General features: G+C 29.6%; 1 protein-coding gene across 2 annotated transcripts in view; it reads left to right on the plus strand.

Annotated features, from left to right (window-relative positions):
- Positions 1–6,366, plus strand: part of LOC100162616 (glutamate-gated chloride channel) — a 99,981-nt gene extending 93,615 nt beyond the window's left edge. For both annotated transcript variants that reach the window (XM_029490208.1, XM_029490209.1), the window contains 2 exons: positions 1,448–1,531; positions 3,516–6,366. In XM_029490208.1, the coding sequence (XP_029346068.1) occupies positions 1,448–1,531; positions 3,516–3,683 (252 nt within the window). In that variant the 3' untranslated portion in view covers positions 3,684–6,366. The remainder of the gene's footprint in view (positions 1–1,447; positions 1,532–3,515) is intronic.
- Positions 6,367–14,626: the final 8,260 nt, after the last annotated feature.

A 14,626-nucleotide genomic window follows, 5' to 3' on the forward strand; every position in this document is an offset into this window, starting at 1 on the left:
GCTTTTAGCTTTTCACTTCGGTTATAGGTCAAACTGTACATAGAAGGGTACTGTGTCAATACCTACTATTATTTTTTAAATGTTTTTTTTTCAATTACTTATATGCATATATCATATTGTTATAAAGAAGTTTGTTTGAACAATACAGTTCATAATACTTTATAAGTAGATCGGCGCGGCGTAGTGGCTGAAATCAATCACGCAACGTGATTGAGAGTAAGCAAGGGCCTCTGCTACTAGTTCCCGGATGGGTTACCACCAATAGGTGCAACAATGGATAAAATTCGGGGGGGGGGGGGCTAACAAAACTATTTATTTAAAATAACCAATAGAGGGCCTATATCTAAATCAATAAGGGTTATTTGTGGGGGGCTAAATCTTAGTCAGGGGAGGCTCAGCCCCCTTCCTATTTACGCCAATGTTACCACCCGGGTCCATAGTGGAAAAAACCTTGCCACACATACACGTGTTACCAACCAACCGTAACAACCATACCAACATTTCAATCCTACCGACCGTCAACCCTACAATAGCTAATGACCATAATTGTCGGGCTTTAGACCAATAAAACAAAAAAAAAAAATTTTTAAAAAAATACTGAAACTAATTCCATTAACACATTGTATATAATTAGGATGGCTACAATCATCGTCTATCGACATTTTTATTCAAGGCACAGCCTAAATATTATTGCATAGTATTATATAAGTAACAATGACGAAGTCGAGGCCGTCGACACCATAAAATTGAATGTAAATCGACGTCTATCGGCGCACTTTGTTTCTTTTATAATATTACATTATAAAAAGGTATTTAAACGGTAATACGGTATCAGCTTTATTGTGCGTTATATGGAAACGCTATAAAACCACAAAAAACGACAGTTTTATTGGGTAGGTACCTAAATAGGCTACCTCGCTGTACAGCCGACCGTGTGCGGTTTGCGTATAATCATGAAACATTTAGGTTTAATGAAACCCATATACACCATGCCAATGTTGAAAATCCGCGCATAAATCTATTCGTTCAATAATAATATACTGCCCGTTTGCGATTGTACATGTATTATAATATAGTACAGAATATATTTTATTCAACACACAAATATCCAAATTATGTGATGAATATTATAATAAACCGCAGTCAATACCACGTATAGTATGTACGTGTTACTAATTGTTATTGATAATTTTATATGAGTGTTTATAAATTAAAACTATAGTGATTATAGTTTTACTATAGTATAGTCAATGCCAGGGGTTTGATAACCAATATCAACATCGAAACCATTAGAAACTAAGATATATTGTCTACATATTGTAGGTAGTCAATAAAAACGAAAAAAATAAATAAACTTATCATAAAATTGAAAATTAAAACTGTATACCTAATAAACTGAAAACTAACGAAACCTAATTTTTTTAATAGATTTTTTTTTTTTTTTTAGAAGATTACCAAAGAATTTAAATGCCCGGAATGTGCTCAAAATGTTTGTTCGCATTCACTACTCATAGATGTTCTGCCGAAAGTGGTAAGTTTTTTTATACTATTTGCAGACAAAATTATATTGAGGAAAAACGTTAAAAAAATAATAAAAATAATAAAATATTTATTACAGGTAGTTTAAAATACTTAATTTACTATACGTTAGGATCAATGTTTTATTAATAGTTTAATACTATTATATTATGATTTATAATTAATTCCACTATAAAATTTAAATTGCACGATAAGTGGCGATCGAGTGTCATAAAATTATACCTAACGATACTTTGGGTTGATTTTTTTCTTTGTAAAATTTAGTCTGAATATACTACTTAAATCATTACCTATAGTCTGGTAAAATACCTAGGAACGTAATAATAATTAAAATAATATGATAAAAATGAAAAAACGACTCTATGAGAATCCCATCAATCTTGGTTTCAACAATCTCACTATTATTTTATAAAAATCAAATGTATATAATGATAATTAACGACATTTTACCATCATCAAAAAATATAAAAATAAAATTTTGTTAAAACTTGTACAACGCAACGGTAGCAAACAAAAGTAGGTAGATACCTCATAACAATAATAATAATATTATATAATATCTTAATCGCCCAGAACAGAATAATGTATCTACTATAAAGGGAAGGACGTCTCACCGGAAAACATTATAAAAAACTTCAGCATTATAAACATGCAGTGAAACAATGGTATCAAAAATATTAGATCGTCATTACAGCATTCGCTCATGAAAATAATATCATCAAATACATGAAATAATCAAAAGTAAAAATTAAAAAATGAACGGTACTTTTCTTAATAATTGTGTACAACAGAAAAACAGTTAGGGAAAAACAATAATTTTTACACAAAACAAATTTTCGATAAAATCGATTTACTTATTTTTATGTAATTTATAAAACGAATTACTGTAAATATAGATAGGTAGTTAAAATATTCATCAAATATTTTAACTAGTTTATAGTTCTAATTTTAATATATTTTGACTCTTTTTAAGATATTTGTATATACATTTTAAATTTACAATTTTAATTAGATTTTCCTCTATGATTAATGTTGATAAAAAAATATAATACAATAATAGATTCCACATAAGATATTAACACAAAACTAAAAAGCTACTTAATGTGTGTACTATAAGTACACTCGACATGCATGTTGTACAGCAGGGCTGCCTATAGGACGTACCTACTTGCTCACTTTTTTATACATTGATTTTGCCCTTTTTGCATAGATCCGATGAGCTCGCAAAGATAACACTGCATGTTTGTTTTTTGATTTACAAATTTTACTAGCCCTTCAAAATTTTATACTGGAAAATTGTCGATCTTTATATTCGTATTAATTTGACGGATATAATTCACAGGAATAACTCCCCTGGATACTTAGTTATCACGTCTTGTGATCACGCTCACGGTTTTTTTTTCACATATTTACTACCATACTATATTTTCGTACCTACCTACTTATGCAGACGGACTTAATATTATGGGGACACATATTATATATTTAGCAGTTTTAAAATGTATAAACTTTGTTAACTTGACCGAAGAGGTGGCAACTGGCTACACGTGACCTGCGGTGCCCGGTTAAGTTATCATAGTTTATAATCAAATTTAACCTACCCTAACCGGACACTAATCATATACATATGATTGGATTCGATTAACAAGGTGTTTATCATGTAAACTCAACTGATATTAAATAATATGGTGACAACGGACCAATCAATATGTTAATAATACTAAATTGTGTGTATATGTTTTGCATTATATTATCACTTACTAAAACAAATACGGTCTGCTAATAAAGTGTATTATAATATTATGTACTATTATATTTTACCACCATTTATTGCAACCTCGATCACACGCAAGTACGCAACATTCGACATGTTGTAATTGTCCAACTAGTGACAGTAATACTATATTTTTATTACTACTTCGACGACAATAAATTATAAATATAATTAATGGTTTATTTTTTTTTGGATTTCGCAGAATGAAAAGATCGCGACGAAACCGTCTGACCAAGTCCATTTGGCCATGAGGATCGACACGGTGGCCAGGTTAACGTTCCCCTCTGCGTTTGTCATGTTTTTGGCATTCTTCTTTTTCTACTACTCAGCGAATGCCAACAACCGGGCTATATCCGTCAATACCAATTGAACTAATTGCCGAAGATCCCAGTGATCTAGATCATACCATAAAGGGCAATCGGGGCATCTGAAATCCTTTTCCCATCACAATCCCTTAGGATGGCCTGATAAGAGTACAACCCAAAACGAAAGGTCCACCGTCATGGTCCACCATGTATCACTTATATAAATAAAATATACAGACTGTCTCACTGAAGCGTTTATCCCCGTATTTTATTTAAATTTAAATTAATATTTTTGAAATGAGATCTCGGAAAACCATTGCCAAGTCTGAGAGTCACGATTATTTTAATTTTTTTTTATATCTGGTTTCCCTAAATTTTAAATTTAAATTAAAATTCTTGCTTATGCATTTTCAAGATGGCAAATTTATAAAATCTTATATTAGTGTATATATTTCAGCAGTTGAATTGTTCATTTATATTGAGCAGTATTCAAATAGTTGTGTAAGATTTAAAATAAATTATATGAGACATCATTGTAGATACCTGTTTAATGTTTATGTATATACCTACCTAATAATGTGATAATATTAAGTATTAACACAGTGAACACTCATTATAATATTGAAAAGTAGTAATACCTAATTTTTTGAAATTTTCTTGAAAATATTTTACTTAAAATTGAGTGTTAATTTTCACTGTTCAAATAATCACACTGTACATTGAATATAGTGCAGTACGTACCACTTTAGTGGCGTATTTAGGTTTTTGTCTTGGAGGGAGCGGGGTATGATTTTATCCAGTAACCCGGCCTTTAAAGTGAGAAGCCTCAAGTTAGGACCCCGAAAACTTTCACATATTATATACACATACAGCCTATGGAGGGATTGATCCCCTTGATCCCCTTCTCCGTAAATACGCCACTGTACCACTATAATAGTAAATACCGTTTTAGGTCGTTTCAGTTTCATGTCATAATATCTTCGGTTAAAATATCTTGGTCAAAATATCTTATAACAAAAATGTCTTAGGTTAAAATATCGATTAAACTGATTTTTTAAAAATGTTTATTCATATTTTTTATTTATTTTATTTTTATAGAGTGCGGCGTAATAGACTCCCACATTTCCGAGTTGAATTTAAAAAAAACTGTACAAGATATGGATATTTTTTTTTTAATTTACTGAAACTACATTAAATAAGGTTTTTTTTAAAGTTATTTTTTAAAAATTATATCGTCCAAATGGTTGCGACGCACATTTGGAGCCGTTCTCGAAAGTTTTCCATTACTCTCGCCAGCATATCGAGTGGAATCCCAGAGATTACTTGATGAATAGCCTCCTTTAGTTCTTCAATGGTTCTAGGTCGATATTTGATAACTTCAGCTTTTAGGTATTCCCATAAGAAATAGTCACATGGGCTCAAATCAGGGGAGCGAGGAGGCCATGCAATGTTTTCCCCTAAGGAGATCAGGTGACCAGAAGAAATATTTCTTGTAAAATATCGTGAAAACAACGGGCCTTATGATCTGTGGCCCCATCCTGTTGAAACCAGATAGCATCAGTATTTTCACTCTTCAATTTTTTTTTTTTTTTTGGAAGTGATTGGAAGTGACAGTAACTGAAAAAAATGGTTCCAAATGTGCGTCGCTCGAAAAGGCAATCATTTGGACGACATAATTTTTAAAAAATAACTTTAAAGAAAACCTTATTTAATATAGTTTCAATAAATAAAAAAAATGTCCATATCTTGTATAGTTTATTTTTAATTCACCTCGGAAATGTGGGAGTCCATTACGCCACACCCTGTATAAATATATTGTGTACAAAATGTATAATAATTATTTAATAATATAGTGTTAGTATGATCCTTATAAAATTATTATTGTAAAAAAAACATTGAAAAAATCATAGTTAAAAATGAATTATTTAAATTCATATTAGTGATTAATTAATACTGGACATTATAAGATAAACCTCTTAAATATTAAACTGTTGGTATTTTAGAGCAATTTTCCACGATTATTTTTATTTTTTTATCATGATCTCTATACTTTTTACAACGTGTTGGGCTTGCTTCTCCCGATAAACGTTTTTCCAATCGAACCTGATATCATGTAATTCTATATATAATTCTATTTGTAAGTAAATAAATAAATTAAATAAGATGAAATATAAATACCTCTTGTAACACTTGCTCATGTTTTAAGAAGCGTATGACTTTCCATATTGAAGCGATGCACAAGACATACCACCGGAGGTCTTTCGACGTATATTTGAGGGTATAGAGATAAATTCATTTTATGAATATAAATTAAAAAATTAGCTTAAAAAAATTTTGACCAAAGACATTTCTGCCATACGATATTTTGACTAAAGATATTATTTCGAAGATATTTTGACCTGTCACCGGTCGTTTCACATATTACCATAAGATTTTAGAACATGGGTAGTATAATAATATTTTAAATCGATGTTACTGTTTGATGAAACAAATTATATTCGTATAATCAACAACATTTTGTAATTTCTGATTTCTGTGTAGGACCTATTTTAACTAAGCCGTACAAAATATTATACTCGGTGGATGTTTTGTTCAAAAAGATAAATTATTAAGTACATGCATATTATATAACTTATTAAGTAAGTATATGCATATTATATATTATATTACATAATATATGATATAGTTATACACATCACACAGTATAAATCGGTATCACTTTAATTTCTGTTTTTTTGTTTTAAAAAAAGATTCAGTATTATAATAATATAATTATATGAATACGCTCCAATTTTATAGAAATATACCTACCTTGAAAAATGACAATAATATAATCGATATTTTGTTGTAACCGATTTCGTTAAAAGCTGTATCAGTTGAATATAATATATGTATTTTTGTAATAAGCATGTATGTGTGTCAAATATAAATACATTTTTTTTTTATATAAAATTTAGTTTTACAAACTGGATTTTTTTATTAATTTTAATAATAAACAATGTATGTCCTAACACGCCGGTTTCAACGTTTTTATATAGAGTAAATAATATTTTATACTAGGATGCGTGAGTTGTAATTATTAATTTATATTTTGATATGATATTATATACATGTCGTAATTCATTATAGATACATTTTAGCGGCGGAACAATGCAATTTCCATATTATCGTTCACAACGCAAGTCGCAACTGGCGGCGTAGCAAACACACACACACACACACACATAAGCACGCAAAATAAATAGCCATGTACATTTGTTTACTAACTGTACCAGTTCGTCAACACGAACTTATTTATGTTAAAAGGTAATAAACATTTTAGAGTACCTACCTACAATGCCAGCTACCGTGCGCCACAGAGTCATCAATATATTTATACACATAAATGTATAATATATTATTTTACTGCATTGTACCTATATTCTAGGTAAGGCCACGAGAGTCATTCAAAAAACGGTCTGATATTCTGTTAATGTTTTAAACAACGTCGAGACGTTTACATAATAAGCACGTATTAGCAGTGGCACGGTGAGCTTTTTTTACCTACGAGGCCAACAAAATTTGAGCAATTACCACCTAGAAAACAAAAACCGCATCTTTTGAGAGAGCTTAGGGAACCAAGATCCCCCTTCCTCTAAAGATTATTGATACTCACCAAAATATTTGTAATATTTAAGTGATAAGTCTAAATCCTATATTAAAATTAATTAATAAATTAATTAATTAAGATTTGTCCTCATCAAGATTATTTTCTAAATTGCTGGCAAGTTGGAGTAATGTTTATAGGGTATATTATATATTATTAAAAAAAATTAAGATAACGAAAATTATAATCTTTATAATGTTATTAACTATTTTAAGTTGGAATATAGGAAGTATAGTAAAATATATTATTTTGTCACACATTATTTGTATACCTAATTTATTATAGACTGTATAGTGTGTAAGCATGCGTTTTTAAAAATAAAATACCTAATAAATAGACAAATCAAAATAAATAGTACTATATTAATATACTAACAGAATTTTAAAAATTCCTTAAATTTAATAATTATAATTTATTATACAATAACAATGGAGGCATGAAGCTATTAGAAATACTAAGTTATATTATTCCAATAAGGCACCTAATCAGTTTATAAAACATACATAAATATATTATATAATATGTATACATAATCAGACATATACAATTTTATTTTATTATGAGTGGTTTTGAATTTAAGCAGCTGACCATCTAAATGTAAATCCTATTGTATAAAACAGAGACCCGTGTGGCACTTTTCTACTGACTAGTCATATATAAAACAAAAACAATCAATATATTTTTTAAAAACCCCACTACTATAAAACCTAATATTTTTTTTTTTACTAATTTATGTACCTATGTAGCAACATTTTAATAAAAACATGCATTTTAAAATTGTATTTTTTATTCATTAAAATTTCTAAAACTAGGAGATTTTTTTCTAAATTTCAAGTGATATTTTTTTCTTTTTAAAAATAACAAATAAAAAAAGTGTCTCTAATAAATATATCCCGGTAAAAAAAAATAGTAGCTATCCACGCTTGTTGACCAAATCCAGTTTTAATTAGCTCTTTACCTAAAATAATACAACACTTAATTTATTATTAAATAATTTGTTGATTCTTTACAACTAAATGAATTAGTAATTCAACTTTGAAAGCTTTTTACTGAAGAGTAAAGATACAGATATTGATCCAAGTGCTTTGTAAGTCATAAATAAATTTGGATAAGCATTTCAAAGGTCATATTAACTAGCTAATATCTTAAGAATTTATGCTGTACCTTATTGCGAAGACGTCTTGCTTATTTCAGAATCGCTGAACATTTTGGATAAGACTACGTGGACTTCAGATAAAATAAATTGGATTAAATTTAATGATGAAATATTCATAGCATGTTATAATATATTAATATGTTATGTTAGTTTGAATATTAAACTCACATAAGCCAATTGGTACCACCAACAATATAATATATGAAGTATATTACCCGAAATTAATATGTTAAATGTCAAGTAGAAAAACGGTACTATAACTAAGATTGGCCAAAAAATCATGTTTAGAAGACAATAATAACGATACGGTGGAACAAATCTCTCTGCTGGTTTTACGCCACTTAAGCCAATTGAACGCCCCTTGAACCAATCTCCTGTGTTGAAGAAGGTGACCATCATTTTATACCGTTGATTAAATAAATGTTTAAAAAAGATGGGCAAGTTGATGTCGCTCTGCTGTACAGTGGATTACAAGTGGTTCATTGTATAATGGATTTTATTAAATTTGAATCTAATGATATAATATCATTGTATAATATATACGAAAAACGATTAGACACGACCAGTCATTCTATATGATACTAGTATACAACTATAAGTATATTTTATCATATAATATTGTGAATAAAGTAATTTATGCGGAACCTTTATTTAAATTTTTAATCCTTTTTTTATTTAACTTTCTACTATTTGGTTACGTCATCTATACCTATAACCATTACCAATGAAAAAAACAAAGTTCCACGTAAATAGGTTATATATAAATTACTTTGTTCACAATAATATCATCAAATATACTTAGTAATATCATAGACTGTCTTCACTCAGAGTTGTTTTTCATACAATGGTATTATATCATTGAATTCAAATTTAACGACATCCATTACAGTGACCAACGTGTAACCTACTGTACAGCAGAGCGACACCTACTTTTTTATATTACCTCTAGATGTATTTTATGAAATCTTACTGTCAACATTCAGAATATTATCCTCGTCTGATTTGGAATTTGTTATTCATCCGTAATAATTAAATTTAACTTTGCTTTGCAGTTGGTGTTACTATCAGAATAAAATTACTCACTTACATATCTGGTTATATCTTATCAGAATAGATATAATGCGCTAGTTTAAAAGCTCTCCTCAAACACTCATATTATTCTTAAAACAATATAAGTTGTTTTATTTATATTAAACTAGCTGATCCCGTGCACTTCGTTGCCCGTTAAATGTACCAACTCTTTATGACTCGAACTTTGTACAATTCGTTATTTAATATTCGGTGTATGGTGTTCAAAATGTATCTTAACTTTTCCGTTTCCTAGAATAAAAATTATGATTTGCAGCAGTATATTATCAGGTAGGCAATCTACCTACGGTAAATCACGGACCCCGTGCTGTTTGTACGTAGGTGTATGATTTAACTCTAAAGTATCAAAGTTATACCAAGTTGGTCGTATTCCACCTATGGTGGATTAATATAATCAATTAATACAAAATCCTAACCTAACATAACAACTAATATCAGATGAATAAAAAAAAACCAAATTTAACCATTCCTAAATTAGTCTGTCTTCTTCCCAGATGTTTAATCTACACACAAACATTCATACCAAGTTGAACCCGTGCATTCCATTGTCCGTAAACAATTGCAACTTAAAAAAATTATGATTGTTCAACGGTTTTTGGGTGTAATTTGCTGCAATGTTCAATAATTTTATTTGGTGCTAGCTTGTACCTGATCTGCCCAAATAACCAATAATAAATAAATACTAATTAGTAATTTTTACTGTAGACTGTAACCAATGGCAACTATTTAAAAAATAAATAAAAATAAAATTTCCAATTTCCATCGTGAACCTCAAGATCCCTGTTTGAGCACCTCTTTTAAATGCAAATTTCAACAAATCCTTTCTTAGTGCCCGATGAAAATAATGAAAATCTATCCTCGAAATTTCAAGTCGATAACTCAAATAAGTTCGGCTCTGCGTTGATTATTGGTAAAGAACACTTTCCTAGATCTATATAGATATAGATTATAGTTATTAATATTAGTTATATTTTTTTTAAAGTAATATATTTAAGTAAAACAAAACAATATATTATCTAATATAAAATATATAATATTATATATATTATAATTTATAAGCATATAGGTAAGCCATGTAACCAAATTTAATGTTTTCCGAAAATATCACTGCAGGGCTGAATACAGTTTATAGATTATCATTTTAATATATTATAAATGTGCGTTCGTACTGGGTAAAAAATATTTTCTGACCGTTTCAGTTGACGGGACAACCAAACAAAATAAATAAAAGAAAAAAATAATTAAAATATAATAATTTTTTTTTATGAAAATTAATAAATAATATTATTTGTATTATATTATAATTATTGTGGCTTGGCTTGGCGTATTGGCTGCTCCAAGTCGCGCAATGCGACTAAAAAGTAAGTAACGCCCGCAGCTACTAGCTCCCGGATGGGTGACCCACCGGGTTCTTAGTAATTAAAAAACTTGTCACACAAACGTATTGCTTACCCTACCGTAACAACCGTAACAACACCTTACTGTACTATCCTTACTGGGCTTCAGTTCAAATTAAAAAAAGTAGAAAAAATATATTTTTATTATTTAATATTAACAGAAACTACCAAACACATAATATACAATACGATTCAATAATGTTTTTCCATGCAGCGAAAAAAATATACTGGTTTTATAATATTTAAATCGGACACATTTGATAGAGCTAAAACGATAAAAAATAATAATATTACGATAATAATCAATCGCATTTGAGTAAGTACTATAAGTCCTATACCGTGGGCGATGAAGCGATAAGAATTCTGAAAACAGATTTGAATTCGTCATCAAGTCTACTTGAAATCGATTTTTCCATATTTTTGATATCATCTCCTAAATTCCAGAAAAAGTCATATAAAAAAAAAATATTTTAACATTTTTGTATTTCAATTTTTGGAGAAGCTAAAATCAAAAAATCAAAAATTTGGGAAAGTCAATTTTAAGTAGACTTCATGACGAATTCAAATTTGTTTTCATAATTCTTATCGCTTCATTAGATCAATTGGTATGTTTAGCAAAAAACACGTCTAAAATACTATATCACGCGTGTGTTAGACGGAAACAGAAAATCACGGTATGTCGGTATCGAATTCTCTTAATATATTAAATTAAGTCACTACAGGTTAGTGACATATTGAGACAAATTAGATTTATCGTAAATTGTAAATTATGCGTTAAGACTTACGGTCGATAAATTTTATACTTATTACTTATAACTTATAAGGTATAAATGTATAATGCACGGTTTTCAAGTACACGCATGCGTGTACAATACGTCAATACATAAATGTATATTGTATATATTATTATTATCTTCTAAGAATATCACATAATTTTAATAGTCATTTACAATTCAGAAAATATTAAATAAAAATAACATTTAGGAATCGTTTGATCCAATGCATTTCAAATTTAAATGTTATTGAACGCATAAAATAATATAATAATATACCTACCTTTTAAGATACTCAATACCCGTATTAAAATTTTATTTTATTCTGGGACACAATATGTGGTCTGCTATCTAGCGGTGCAATTTGAAACTTATCTTAGACATCGTACAATAAATTACAATATTATGTTATTATAATTATATGTATTACACGATAAGCAGGGGCGGACTGGCCCAGGGTGCTATACACCAAGTAGCACCCCGGGCCCCCGTTTGTATTTATGATCCGGGCCCCCGATTACCACAGTCGGTATACGGTATAATACTGGTATAATACGGTATTATACAAAATAAAAATAAAATAACATATTTCAACATCTCTACAAATAAACAACATGTTATTCTTAATTTTTTTTTTTATATTTACTTATAAAACTAAGGGCTCTTTCCTAATTTAGGTAGGTTTGAAAAAAAATTACGGGCCCCTAATTAATTTTGCACCCCAGGCCAAAAATAGCCAGTCCGCCCCTGACGATAAGTACTGCTAAAATTAAGGTATAGTTATTAAATATGGGGTGACATATTAATATTTAATGTATTATTATTTATTTTATTCATAAATCAACAATATATAACAGTATATTAATTTATTTTACACGAGTCACCTCCTCATTTAAGAAAACATTATTTTTTTATACGCCAATAATGGAATGTAAATATTATTCATAGCAGTTCTTAAATTGAATACAGATAATACATCGCGGTATCCATTATAATAGAACCACTACAAGATCCGTTTAGAAATGGCGTTGTAGATAGACAGTAGATTTACACTTCATTTTAAATTATTGTACGTTATAACCACAATATCGATCTTAAAAAATTAAGAGACGAGTTTTTTGAACTATAAAATAACTGATAAACCAATTTAAAAAATACTTTGGATGTTAATAATTATTATTGTTTATAATATGATTTTAGTGATTTTACACAATTATATAAGTTTGCATATTTTTATGGTTTTTAGTGGCAATATATTTTGAGCAATGTGAATAAGTTTTTAGTGCATTAAATTTAAATCCTTATTTTTTCATCAAAACTGTTCATGTAGGAATCACATTATTAATATTTAAATAATTATCCATCATCTATGTGCGAACATAATTTATTTTTTGACGTGTGACATGATAACTATGACAAACTAAATATGGATGGGTGAACCTTCATCTGTAAAAGTGTAAAGATTCCAGCAAGCACCGATATTAAATTCTGTAACGAATAGAACACCATACGATTCTGATGATGGAATATTAAATAATTGTATCAGTTAAAACGAATTCATTATTAAAATTATTCATGATTTAATAGTATATTATCGTGTGTCGTATACTATTTTAGAAGAATAGTAGAACATGAACCAGTACCATAAAAAATATTTTAGTATTTCATTATTATAATACAGAAGAGTTTTAATTTGAGTTTTTCTATTTTTATTCTATGACCCACGACGTCGTAGAATTTTTAGGGAATTTAAATAGTTGTAAGAATAAAAAAAATAATATTGAATGAAAAAATTTAAATAAATAATAACATGTTACCATACTACTTACTTGGTAACAATGGTAACAAATTGATAACGTCATCATTTGTTTAAAAGTGTTGAGGTAATCATTGACTTATTGTTTTGATGGAATAAGAGTAGTTGAAAGCTGATAATATTTGATCCGAGAGAAGGTTTTCATTAGTGTGTTATTCAGTTATAGTATAATTATAATATAATTATATGCTTTAGAGTTTAGGTATAGTATAGGTATATTATAGTTTTATATTAATTTGGTACTGTGTGTATAAGTTTGATATAATTTGGGTAATAACCAGATTAACCTGGCGTTATTACTACCTACCTCGCGTTTGTTTTTGAATTGTTCAAAAGCGAACCGAGACTCGCGGAGTGTTGATGTGTGAACAGTAAAATATAATCTCAATAGCGATAGTAATTTGCAGCTGCTGTCCATTGATTAACGTGGTAGGTATTTACAGTGCATACATATACTTGCATATAAGTCATAGCACCCACGAAGAAGTAAAATATCTCCCGTGTTTGTATCCTTGATAATGTATAATATAATAATATACCGGTGGTACCGTAACGGTAACCTTTTTTTTTTTTTTTCATTTTGGAATCGTGGCCAGGGAGGGAAATTTGGTCTTCCCATTGCGGCCTCCTTGGTCACATCATTTAATAACAACAATAACAAACAAATACAATTTTATATTTTTACACAATACATGTTATTATACAAACAGAACTATGGGGGCCTCTAACCACCCTGATTGTGGCCTTCAGCCTACAGAGATTGTCTTAACTAATGCTATGTTCTTCGTCGATCAACGACCTGCCGCTGCTGCTTCGGCCTTCTGTCTCGTTCGCTCCAGCATCTCCTTTTGGCCCATGATGGACTCGACCATCGCTGTAAATAGACTGGAGTTCCTCTTCGCTGCTGCCAGCAACCTGACCTGATGGCGTCCCTCCGTTGGAAGATCCTCTTGCCTAGGACCACACATAAAATCAGCCACATCCTCGGGGCGAGGTGGTCTACCGAGGGATCTCGTCAGTTCCGCACGGGACTCATTCCAGAAGGGGCAGAGGAAGATGGCGTGCTCAGCGTCATCGTAGGCCGCAGTGCAGTGCATGCATGTCGGACTTTGCGCCCTAGTCCTCTCGGTT

This window comes from Acyrthosiphon pisum, chromosome A2, assembly GCF_005508785.2.
Source record: "Acyrthosiphon pisum isolate AL4f chromosome A2, pea_aphid_22Mar2018_4r6ur, whole genome shotgun sequence".
Lineage (NCBI taxonomy): Eukaryota > Metazoa > Arthropoda > Insecta > Hemiptera > Aphididae > Acyrthosiphon > Acyrthosiphon pisum.